Source organism: Bos taurus, chromosome 19 (assembly GCF_002263795.3).
Source record: "Bos taurus isolate L1 Dominette 01449 registration number 42190680 breed Hereford chromosome 19, ARS-UCD2.0, whole genome shotgun sequence".
NCBI lineage: Eukaryota > Metazoa > Chordata > Mammalia > Artiodactyla > Bovidae > Bos > Bos taurus.
Window position 1 is genome coordinate 36,204,342 of NC_037346.1, and position 12,623 is coordinate 36,216,964.

Consider the following 12,623-nt stretch of genomic DNA (forward strand, 5'->3'; position numbering starts at 1 on the left):
CCCACCACTGCTCCCGTGGTCTTACTGGAGGGGACTGGACCACCACACCAGAACCCTGATCTCTTACCCCCAAGGCCAGTCTCCTTTACATCCCACTCCTCACCCATCTCTGCCTGGATGGACCAGGGCTTCTTGATCTGAGTGATTGGCTCCACGAGGCCATGCTGAGTTTTTGTCTTTGTCATTACCAGACCCGTCATTTCGTCTCCCACGTATTCCAGTCGACTCCAGAACCCACTGGTCAACTTGCAGCCCTGTCAATGGAGGATAGATGTGTCAGACTACCCGAGCACCTTTGAGAGAGGCGGGTGGGAGGCCTGGGAGACAAGAGCTCTACAGACCACAGATGCCTCTGTGGGATCCATGCTGCCCTGCGAACAGGGGAGAAGCACAACTTTCTTATTTGCAGGCTGCTGCATTATATGTTTACCTGGCCCCAGAGAGGGCAAGTTGGTCCAGGCACTGAGATACCAGAGCACATCATGGTGCCCTGGGGCGACTGAAAGCTGGAGCCTCAGGTTTTAGGAGACAAAACAAGACAAAGACTATTCTAATAACATGGTACCTGTGATATCTTTCTCCTCAAACGAACAGGGGCCACCACAGGCCAAATTATTTATCTGGCCAGTCCCTGAATGACAAGTAATAGAACTGGTGATAGAATTTAGTAAAGACATTGAGGGTTTAACAAAGCTGTGTACTGGATAGATTTTTTTTTGTCCCCAGCTGTCCAGACCCCTCCCACAGGGTGCACTGTCCTTACCTTCCCATCAGACCGTGTTGACAGCATTCGGTCAAGGAGCTCCCGCTCCTCCTGGATCTGTCTGTAGGTCTCCCCTGTGTGCATCAGCAGCTCGCTGACTGGCTTCTTCAGCCGTTCTAAAGAGAACCAAGAATGCAATCCCACCACCAAATCCAAACAAGTAGGGGCCTGAGCTCTCTGAACTGATCAGCTCCAGTCACTGGGCTGATTTCATGACCCGCTAAGTACAAGAAGCACTTGGGAGTACTCAGCACAAAAGCGACCAGCCTGAATCCAGGCTCTGCAGGTGAAGGGGGAGAAAAAACACAGCAGCAGAGCCTCAGTGCTAAGGCCAGGCAGGCGTCCTCTCCGCTCTGCTCACCGCTGAGAGCATCCTGCTGCTTCTTCCGAAGGGCTATGTTGCGCTGCCAGTTTTTCAGAAAGTTGTGCTGCAGAGGCGGGACCCAGGGAGGATGTGCCTTCTCTTCTTTGGGGGCTTCCTGCTTTGGCTCTTCTTTAGTTGAGATGAGGGTCATCAGACAGGGTGGGGTGTGTATCAGCTCAGCCAGCTGAAAAGAGCAATGTGAGTGTGGAGGGCCAGGGATGGTGTGGCAGTGGGGCTGAGCAGACTTCTCCGGGCCTAAATCCCTGCTGTCCTCCCTTTCTGCCGAGTCCCTCCTCTCCAGGACCACAAGGTAGCAAGTGACAGAAAGCAAAGCACAGAACCAGGGGCGCTGGCAGTCCCCTCTGCCCCAGAACGGGAAGACTGGCCAACGTCCTTCACTGCGCCTGTCCTCCATGCTGTTGACACCCTCACCTGCTGCATGATGGCGCCATTTTCATTGGACCCCAGGCCTTTTAACACCTGAGAGACCCTCTGCCTGGAGCCAGGAAACTGAGGGAACTGAGAGACAGAAGCGCTGCATGACGAGAAAGTTGGGAAGACAGACAGTCTCTCCATGTGGCCCCGGGAGCTATGGGGAGCCACCTTCCTCCACCAAGTGGATGGAGGAGGGGAAATAAAGCTGGGGTACAGACAGCAGTGGCAGAGGGGGTGGGCTCAGTCTGATGAGAGGCAGACACACTCTCGCCTTTGGGTTCCTCCAGGCTCTTGTCTCCTTATAGTGAATTCCTCACTTCTGCTGAAGCTAGCTTACGTAGGCTTCACTATTTGGGGGGAAGGGTCACTTATCACCTCAAATTCTGTAACCCCAGTCCTCTGGACTCTGCCAGGTGGTAAGACTGCAATGACCTCAGTGATTTCTCTCCTTCAGGCAGCTCTGTACAAACAAACCTGGGTGTTCCCTCGAGCAACTGCAATTCTCTTAAAGTCCTGGAGACTCCCCAGGATGTGGTGGGGCAGGATCTGATCACTGCCATGGAAGATGTCACCTGGTCCTGGAAGCAAAAAGAAGAGGCAGGAAGGCAAGCTATAGCCAGCTGGTACTCTGACAGGGCCCCACATTCTCTCCAGGATGACTCATGAACTTTGATTCCCGAGCACACCAGAGTAGTCCAGGGGCTTTGTGGCTGCATCTGGAGTAGCAGGATGTGCTACTAAGTGTGAGACCTTCCTATGATCCTTGGGTTTGGGTTTACGGATGATAAATCTCTGGGTAATTACATGTTTATCTTCTGTTTCAATAAGGCGAGGAAGATGTTGCTAAAAAGAAATAAGACAGAGATTTCACATGAGATCAAAAGGAGGGAAAAAGCCACCCTTCTCCTCTATCCTAATTCTTGGTGGAATTCCTGAAGGCAGACAGATCTGTTTCTCTAGATCTGTCCATACATTCTGTTGAGGAAATGCCTTTGTAACAGCTATGAGACTTATTAACATCCTGGGAAAAAATAAAAACATCTCATGCCTCCAGATAGTTCAGGTGAGAAGTGGCTCATTTTCCCAGGAAAAGGAGGGGGTTACCCTTATCTGTAACTCATTTTCCCTTCTGTGAAATGGGGATGGTATCACTCGCCTCTATGGGAAGCACATGACTTCATTCTTTCATTTCTCTGCAGTTCTATACGAATCTTAGAAATGTTAATAGGACATAGCAAATTCCGTTGGATGCAAAAGCGAACAGATTCGTGTTTGATGGATTCTTCCATGGAATCAGACACTCCCTCTAAGTAGGGAGGCAGGGGACAGGCAATGCACATGGTTGAAGCTCTAGACCACCCAGGTGGCAAGGAGAGGTTCCTGCAGCAAAGGATCCCTGGACTTCATCCTTACCTTCCTCAAGTCTTCCTTCTTAATGGCTAAGGCAAGAATGTCATCTCCTTGTAGCACATTGCTAACAGGTTCAGGTTCTTCCTGAATTGGGGGTGTGGGCTGTTCAGGTACCTTTGCCCGCTTCTTTTCTGAAGAGGAGCAGATAGTTCAAGTGTTTAAAAATAGATATTTTTATATTCCATGGTGGGGGGGGCGGGCAAAGCTGGACACCTGGATGGACAGCAGAGGCTGCCAAGGTGACCTGGGCAGCACTTCGTTGGGGCGACAGGAGTTCTCTCTTATAGGTGCACGCCCACCCCCCGAACGGTGGCTGAGGCTTTGTAGCTGAAACTGAGGTCAAGCTGTGCTACTTATAGCTGGACAACCTGGGGCACATCATTTGGTCTCAGTCTTCTTTTGTAAAAAGAGGAAACTTGAACTAAGTGGTTCCCAAATGTTAGTTAAATGTCTACCTCAGAATCTCTTGGGAAGTTTTACAAATACAGCTTCCTGGCTCCTGACTCCCTAGGTGACTCTGATGCAGTGCTGTGGGACAACTAGACACTTTCTCAGTCTCCTCCCTCCAGTGATGGTACTGTCCATTCTTCTGGGTGAAGGCACTAGGTTTCCTAAGACACTGATAAAAATTTGGATGCTCTGGAAAAAGCAGAACATTCACCACTGGCCATTCATGTCACATTCTTCCATGTAATAAATACTGTTTAAACATCTTCTACATGCAAGAGAGTTCCAGAAAAAAATCTACTTTTGCTTTATTGACTACGCCAAAGCCTTTGACTATGTGGATCACAACAAACTGCGGAAAATTCTTAAAGAGATGGGAATACCAGACCACCTGACCTGCCTTCTGAGAAATCTGTAGGCAGGTCAAGAAGCAAGTTAGAACTGGACATGGAACAACAGACTGGTTCCAAATTGGGAAAGGAGTACGTCAAGGCTGTATATTGTCACCCTGCTTATTTAACTTATACGCAGAATACATCATGTGAAATGCCAGGCTGAAGCACAAGCTGGAATCAAGATTGTTGGGAGAAATATCAATAACCTCAGATATGCAGATGACACCACCCTTATGGCAGAAAGCGAAGAAGAACTGAAGAGCTTCTTGATGAAAGTGAAAGAGGAGAGTGAAAAAGTTGGCTTAAAATTCAACATTCAGAAATCTAAGATCATGCATCCAGTCCCATCACTTCATGGCAAATAGATGGGGAAACAATGGAAACAGAGGCTTTATTTTTGGGGGCTCCAAAATCACTGCAGATGTTGACTGCATCTCAGTGATTAAAAGATACTTGCTCCTTGGAAGAAAAGCTATGACCAACCTAGACAGCATATTAAAAAGCAGAGACATTGCTTTACCAACAAAGATCCATCAAAGCTATGGCTTTTCCAGTAGTCATGTATGGATGTGAAAGCTGGACTATAAAGAAAGCTGAGTGCCGAATAAGTGATGCTTTTGAACTGTGGTGTTGGAGAGACTCTTGAGAGTCCCTTGGACTGTGAGGAGATCCAACCAGTCAATCCTAAAGGAAATCAGTCCTGAATATTCACTGGAAGGACTGATGCTGAAACTAAAGCTCCAATATTTTGGCCACCTGATGTGAAGAACCGACTTATTTGAAAAGACCCTGATGCTGGGGAAAGATTGAAAGCAGGAGGAGAAGGGGACAACAGAGGATGAGATGGTTGGATGGCATCACCGACGTGATGGACATGAGTTTGAGTAGGCTCCGGGAGTTGGTGATGGACAGGGAGGCCTGGCGTACTATAGTCGATGGGGTTGCAAAGAGTAGGACATGACTGAGCGACTGAACTGAACTGATATGCCCGCCACTGTGCTAGGCTTTGGAGATATAAGGCAAAGTCTTAAGCTTCAAAGAGCACATGCCTATGGGAGGCAAGACTGTCAAACAGACTCAACTAGGGTGACTGTGGGAGCATCTGGGGGCCTCAATCCAGTGTGTGGAGTGGTCATGGAGGGCTTCCTAAGGAGGTAATTAACTGAGAGCTGAAGGATGATGAGAGATAAGGGAAAGGAAGTGGAGGATAGGAATTCCTCCTAGAGGCCTAGAGGCAAGAAAGGATAGAGCACATGTCTGAAATGCAAAGCATGTGTTTTTAAATAGCTAGAGTGCAGTGAGGTGGGAAGTAGGAAGCAGTACTGGGACAGAAAAGTAGGAGCCATATCACAAAGAACTTAGTGAGCCACGCAAAGGGCTTCAGTTTGTACCCTGTGGGCCACAGGCTGGCAAGGAATGGATTAGTGGGTACAAGAATGAGCACAAGATCACTCAGGAGTCTACTGCAGAGGTGAAGTGATTAGGATACAGTTCACGGCCCAGGAAGAAAGTGGAGTGATCTGAGCCTGTATCTCTCATGCGCCAGAGCACAGGACTGAGAACGCGTGGCACAGAAGCAAGTTACTCCTCAGTGAGGACACACTCCCTGCTTTCCTTCTACAGAGGTGGCTTAACAGTTTCAAATGTTTTAACTTTTTTCTGGCTGGTATCCTCTTGTGTGCTGCCCTCTGGTTCAGAAAGTTTTGAAATAAGGCCCTACAATCAAGAGAAAAACCTAAAGCACTGCCTTTAAGGACTTTAAAACACAACCTGGTTTTGTCCACTGTTTCTCACAGTATTTGAATTTTTAAGAAGCAGTGTCATTAAAACATCAAGGTAGGTGTTTTGGTTACCAGAATCAAACTAGCTTTTAGAAAATGCCCACATACTCAGCCACCATAAAAACCCAAGCCAGAATCAATTGAAATATACTAATAACTCTGAACTTTGCATATTGGCCAGAGTCCATCTCTGCAGCAACGGGGTCAGTAGAAACTCAGGAGCACCCACCAGCCAAGCCACATGGACCTGCACGCAGACACACAGGGGCTGAGCGGCTTGGCCGCAGGTTCTGGTCCCGCCCCCGGCAGATGTGGAGCTCCTTCCTCTGTGGAGGGAAGGCCTGGAGTGTGCCATCTCTCCTTCACCTCTCCCTTCTGCACAAAGCATTGGTGAGAGCCCAAGAGAATTGGTACCAGCATGAGATCTGCTTTTCTAGATATTTTGGTATTATTTATATTCTCCAGAAAATTTGCTTCCTCTATCACTCCGGCTAGTTCTACATCTTCTCAAGAGATTAAGCGTCTCCAGATAGGTGTTTTTCTTATTGTTCAGTTCAGTTCAGTTTCTCAGTCGTGTCAAACTCTTTGCAACCCCTGGCATGCACAGCATGCCAGGCCTCCCTGTCCATCACCAACTCCCGAAGTCCACCCAAACCCATCTCCATTGAGTCGGTGATGCCATCCAGCCATCTCATCCTCTGTCATCCCTTTCTCCTCCTGCCCTCAATCTTTCCCAGCATCAGGGTCTTTTCCAATGAGTCAACTCTTCGCATCAGGTGGCCAAAGTATTGAAGTTTTAGCTTCAACATTAGTCCTTCCAATGAACACTCAGGACTAATCTCCTTTAGGATGGACTGGTTGGATCTCCTTGCAGTCCAAGGGACTCTCAAGAGTCTTCTCCAACACCACAGTTCAAAAGCATCAGTTCTTCGGCGCTCAGCTTTCTTTATAGTCCAACTGTCACATCCATACACTGGAAAAACCATAGCCTTGACTAGACGGACCTTTGTTGGCAAAGTAATGTCTCTGCTTTTTAATATGCTCTCTAGGTTGGTCATAACTTTCCTTCCAAAGAATAAGCGTCTTTTTTTTTACTGATGGGTTTATAACTACCATGTACCAATTTATAAACTTTCAACATTTCTAAAGACTTTTGAAGTACAGTATATGCTGCGCTACTGCAGTCAGGGAATGGTGTGTTCTAGTTAATATTCATAGAAATATACATTTACATGTATACATTTTAAACTTCAATTCACCCTAGAGAATATGCATATATACCAAGTACCTTCTATGTACTATAAATTACAGAGAAGATGGTATTAAATGGTCAAGATATGGCTCCTTCTCTTGAGAAGCTGGAAGCAGCAGCAGACAATCACAATGCAAGAGCCTAAATTGGTGAGACAAACAATAGCTTTGGTTACGCAGCCAAGAAGGAACAGGTGGATGTAGAGGGTAAAGTTAGGACTCTAAGGAAAGTTTCAGAAGAGCAGCTACAGGGGTCAGAGGCAGCTTCACAGGTTAAGTTAGACCTTGAAGGATCAGAAGTCTTTGCAGACGCAGAGCAGCAGAGCTATTTCTGCTTAAGAGCAAAGGTGGAGGGGGGCTGAGGGTGGCATATGTGAGGCATGGTGACATAGAAGGCCTGGGGATGGGGTGCGGGTGACCTTGGGGATAAAAGGGACACCAGGGCAGCACGCCTCTGTAAACTAAGTCTGAAGCATCTGACCGTTCTCTGTCAGCAAGGAGGAGGTTTGGTTTGGAAGAGCGAGTTGATGAGAGCAGCACTTCAGAGACTCATTCGGTGAGGGTTAGCCAGGAAGACAGGAGACGCAGAGACAAGGCACAGAGACCAGGCAGGAAGGGCAGTCCTGTGCGGGTCATGTCAGGACCTGAAATGAGGTTTCCACGGGGTTGAAGTATGTCTCCTACTGAACCTGTGGAGGCCCAGCTGTTTCCAGTTCTTTGGTCCAGAAACCCAAGCTGATTGGGGGCTTCTGATAAAACACACAGCTGGCACTTCACCCGTGTCCTGACAGCTGTGAGAGGGTTAGAGACCAGCCCCCTTGTACAGGGAAGTCAGGTGACACCTCCTCGGCGGGAGCTAGCCCAGGCAGAGGGAAGCAAGGTTCTCAGGTGGGTAGGAGGTACAAGGCTGGGAGAGGGGAAGGAGGGAGCTATGGAGGGAAAAGAAACCTGGACTCTCAGTTTTTCTGCTTCCTGTTTCATCTAAATGCTATTCTGTATTAGTGTTGATTCAGGTCTTTGGGAAATTCTGACCTCACGGTTGCACTGGAGGAACCAAGGGAGGGGCTATCCGTACCAGGCTGAGCTTTAATTGATGGTGGAGAGGCATCTGGGAGTCTGGGAGATTTCCCAGTTTCCTAGCAACAAGAGCAAGGAGAAACCTAGAAGTCAAAAGGGCTCAGGTCCCTAAACAGGTTTTGCTTGCCTTTTTGCTATAATTCAGAGATTGTGGGGAAACATAACCAAAGATTGCAGTTGGTGATTAACTTTATTATATTGGAAGGGGTAGGAGGGAGTATGGCCCAACTACATTAGAGGCTTTCCCTCAGGTATATAGAAGGAAAAAGTTACCTTACATGCTTTTTTTCTTTCCTCACCTTAATGCATGTTCTTAAATCAAGGTCTGGCCACAGGACTGGAAAAGGTCAGTTTTCATTCCAGTCCCAAAGAATGCTCAAACTACCACACAATTGCACTCATCTCACATGCTAGTAAAGTAATGCTCAAAATTCTCCAAGCCAGGCTTCAGCAATACGTGAACCTTGAACTTCCAGATGTTCAAGCTGGTTTTAGAAAAGGCAGAGGAACCAGAGATCAAATTGTCAACATCTGCTGGATCATGGAAAAAGCGAGAGTTCCAGAAAAACATCTATTTCTGCTTTATTGACTATGCCAAAGCCTTTGACTGTGTGGATCACAATAAACTGTGGAAAATTCTGAAAGAGATGGGAATACCAGACCACCTGATCTGCCTCTTGAGAAACCTATATGCAGGTCAGGAAGCAACAGTTAGAACTGGACATGGAACAACAGACTGGTTCCAAATAGGAAAAGGAGCATATCAAGGCTGTATATTGTCACCCTGCTTATTTAACTTATATGCAGAGTACATCATGAGAAACGCTGGGCTGGATGAAGCACAAGCTGGAATCAAGATTGCTGGGAGAAATATCAATAACCTCAGATATGCAGATGACACCACCCTTATGGCAGAAAGTGAAGAGGAACTAAAAAGCCTCTTGATGAAAGTGAAAGAGGAGAGTGAAAAAATTGGCTTAAAGCTCAACATTCAGAAAACTAAGATCATGGCATCTGGTCCCATCACTTCAGGGCAAATAGATGGGGAAACAGTGGAAACAGTATCAGACTTTATTTTTTTGGGCTCCACAATCACTGCAGATGGTGACTGCAGCCATGAAATTAAAAGACACTCCTTGGAAGGAAAGTTATGACCAACCTAGATAGCATATTCAAAAACAGAGACATTACTTTGCCAACAAAGGTCCGTCTAGTCAAGACTATGGTTTCTCCAGTGGTCATGTATGGATGTGAAAGTTGGACTGTGAAGAAAGCTGAGCACCGAGGAATTGAAGCTTTTGAACTGTGGTGTTGGAGAAGACTCTTGAGAGTCCCTTGGACTGCAAGGAGATCCAACCAGTCCACTCTAAAGGAGATCAGTCCTGGGTGTTCTTTGGAAGGACTGACGCTAAATCTGAAACTCCAATACTTTGGCCACCTCATGCGAAGAGGTGACTCACTGGAAAAGACTCTGATGCTGGGAGGGATTGAGGGCAGGAGAAGGAGGGGACGACAGAGGATGAGATGGCTGGATGGCATCACTGACTCGATGGACATGAGTTTGGGTGAACTCGGGGAGTTGGTGCTGGACAGGGAGGCCTGGCGTGCTGCATGCAGTTCATGGGGTCACACGCAAAGAGTCGGACACAACTGAGCAACTGAACTGAACTGAACTGAAATCAAGGTCTATTTTTTAAAATTATGTTTCTTAATTAAAAATTTTTTATTGCAATATAGTTGATTTACAATGTGGTGTTAGCTTCAGGTGTACCACATAGTGTTCAGTTATATGCACACACACCCCCATATATATAATCTATTTTTTTTCAGATTCTTTTCCCTTATAGCATATTATAAAATATTGAGTATAGTTCCTTGGGCTATACAGTAAGTTCAAACGCTGTTAAACAAACTAAATTTCCTCTTATTAAAAATAAATATGCAGTGAACAAAATCTTTCCTTGATTTGTTTACAGTAGAAAGTTCAAATCTGATATGCTCTCCAGAAACTAGGTAAGCAGGAGGCACTAACTAGGAGAGCCCTTGACTGCCCTTGGGAAAGAAGACCAGCTATTTTTCTCTTTCTCTCCTGTTAAAACGTGCTATTATGAAAGAGCATCTCAGTATAGCCTAGAGTGGACTTCTATACTATAAAAAAGCATTAAAGAAAGCCATTCTTTCCAGGCCTCCCAGGGAATCCTACTGACTCCAGGCCTGCCCCCTCTTCACACTGACCTTGTATATCATGATTTATGACTAGTAATTGTCAAGATAAACATCATCTTTTTCAGAAAACGTTCCCCTCTAATTCTTATATGCAGAGTACATCGTGTGAAATGCCGGGCTGGATGAAGCTGGAATCAAGATTGTGAGGCAAAATATCAAGAACCTCAGATATGTAGATGATACCACCCTAATGGCTAAAGAGCCTCTTGATGAAGGTGAAAGAGGAGAGTGAAAGAGCTGGCTTAAAACTCAACATTCAAAAAACTAAGATCATGGCATCTGGTCCCATCACTTCATGGCAAATAGATGGGGAAAAAAATGGAAACAGTGACTGACTTGAAGACTTGAGAGTCCCCTGGACTGCAAGGAGATCAAATCAGTCAATCCTAAAGGAAATAAACCCTGAATATTCACTGGAAGGACTGATGCTGAAGCTGAAACTCCATTACTTTAGCCACCTGATGCGAAAAGCCGACTCACTGGAAAAGACCCTGATGCTGGGAAAGACTGAGAGGGCAGGAGGAAAAGGGGGCAACAGAAGTTGAGATGCTTGGATGGCATCACCAACTCAATGGACATGAGTGTGAACAAACTCCAGGAGATAGTGAAGGATGGGAAGCCTGGAATGTTGCAGTCCATGGGGTCACCAAGAGTCAGAAATGACCGAGCAACTGAACAACAAGGCCTGGGTCAGGTGCTCTGATCCCTCATAATACCTATGGGCACTCATATTACAACCTTTATACTTGACTGGTTTCTCCACCTCGGTTTCCTGAGGTCTGGGGTCCCACAGTTACTACCAGTAGTCTTGTTGCACAGCACAGTGCCCACACCCAGCAGACCCTGGATAAATGCAAACAGCAAAAAAGACTGAAGAGGAAGTGGGTTGTAAATGGGAACATGTCCATGGCAGTCAGCCTGCTATCAAGGCACCCAGGGGTCCTCCCACTTGCAACCAGAGGAAGCCACAGAGACCAGGAAGCAGGCATGTCCAGTGACGTCTTCAGGTTAAACAAATGGTTGGCTTCGTCTCTAAGTCCGACTTGCAACCCCATGGACTACAGCCTTCCAGGCTCCTCTGCCCGTGGGATTTTCCAGGCAAGAATACTGGAGTGGGTTGCCATTTCCTTCTCCACAAACAAGTGGAACAGGTGTTAAACAATGTGGCTAGAAAGGTCACATGGTGGGAAAGGTAGTCAAAAACAAAACTGGCCAAGTTAAGCATTTCTTCTGGTTTCCAGTAAGGCTCTTAGGTGACACCTCCCAGAGAATCCCACGAAGGTTGTTGGTTTCACCACCTCAACATGTTTCTTGCATTCTGCCCTGAGTTTCTTTTCCCAAGGACCCTATGTCCTGGCCCTTCTACTCTTAAACTCTTTCCTGGATCTTCTGCATCCCACCTAAGGCAAAGGTCCCAACCTAAGATACTGTTCAAAGTCTTCTATGTCTTCCTTCCCAAAGTCATTTCCCGGACAACTGATCCCTGAGACCTCTGTCAGTACTGCTTCCTTTGTCCCCATCTTCAAGGCCCCGTGCCCTGTATCTCCCTTCCCTGAGGTTCTCTGCCTTGTACACCATCCCCAGGGCCCCATCAAAGGTATGGGGCACGCCGTCCCCGTACCCCCTGCCGGCATGATCTTTACCTCCATCCTGGGGTCACCCCCATACTCCAGGCCCCGTGTCGTGAATCCCAAGAACCCCTGCCCCTGTAAGGGCTTTCCTGAGCTCCCAAGGCAGCCAGCGCCAACCTTTCACGCTCTCTGGGGCCTCCAAGAATCTGTTTGTAGGTATTCTAAGGCGGGACTCCTTCTTTAAAGACTTCATGGTGCCGCCCGGACGGCGGAGAGCGAGGCCCAGAGCCGCGGGGACCAGGAAAAGTAAGGTTGTACGGCAGCCCCCGCGACCCTGCGCGCGCCCACCCGCCCGCCGGCAGCAGCCGGGGCGTCCATAGCAACCAGCGCCCCGCACGAGGGCGCTCACCCACCGAACAACTTGGGCGGAGACTGCTTGGAAGCCACCTTTTTCATGGTGCCGAACCTATACGCCCGCCGCCGGCCAGCGCCTTGTGTGCCCACCCGGAGAATGCCCAAAACCCGGACCGTGACGTCACAGGCGACGCCGGCGAGCGCCGAGACGTCACTAGCCAGACGGGCGGGGCGGAGCCAGGCCGGGAGGGAGGGTGGGGAGGGGGCGGGGGGAGGAAACGGAGGAGGCGGTAAGTAACTGCACCACGCCCCTCCCCGCCCTTTCCCGCCGCCCCTCTGGACGCCCGCCGCGGCTGCAGCCCGGCTCCCTCCGCGCTCCCGCTGTCTCTCACCCCGCCGCACTATCGCAGCGGGATCGATGAACCTTTCGCTCCGTGCTGAAAACTCCCGATGGCTTCCCGTGGACTTCAGTAGTCCAGTGGCCCCTGCCTGTCCTCTTACTTGCGCCTGGTGGCCTTCCCCGCCCACCACTTACCAGACAAGTCAAGT

General features: G+C 48.2%; 1 protein-coding gene across 4 annotated transcripts in view; it reads right to left on the reverse strand.

The window, feature by feature from the left end:
• The window catches only part of MYCBPAP (MYCBP associated protein), a 22,698-nt gene extending 10,593 nt beyond the window's left edge, over window positions 1-12,105 (reverse strand). For 2 of the 4 annotated variants that reach the window (XM_059878512.1, XM_059878511.1), the window contains exons 1-7: window positions 11,898-12,105; window positions 2,976-3,103; window positions 2,249-2,405; window positions 2,037-2,140; window positions 1,125-1,311; window positions 764-879; window positions 104-254 (exon numbers count right to left, since the gene is read on the reverse strand). In XM_059878512.1, coding sequence (XP_059734495.1) covers window positions 104-254; window positions 764-879; window positions 1,125-1,311; window positions 2,037-2,140; window positions 2,249-2,405; window positions 2,976-3,103; window positions 11,898-11,973 — 919 coding nt within the window. In that variant the 5' untranslated portion in view covers window positions 11,974-12,105. The other 2 variants (XM_010816184.4, XM_059878510.1) reach the window with 2 other exon arrangements.
• Between the last annotated feature and the right edge of the window lie 518 nt (window positions 12,106-12,623).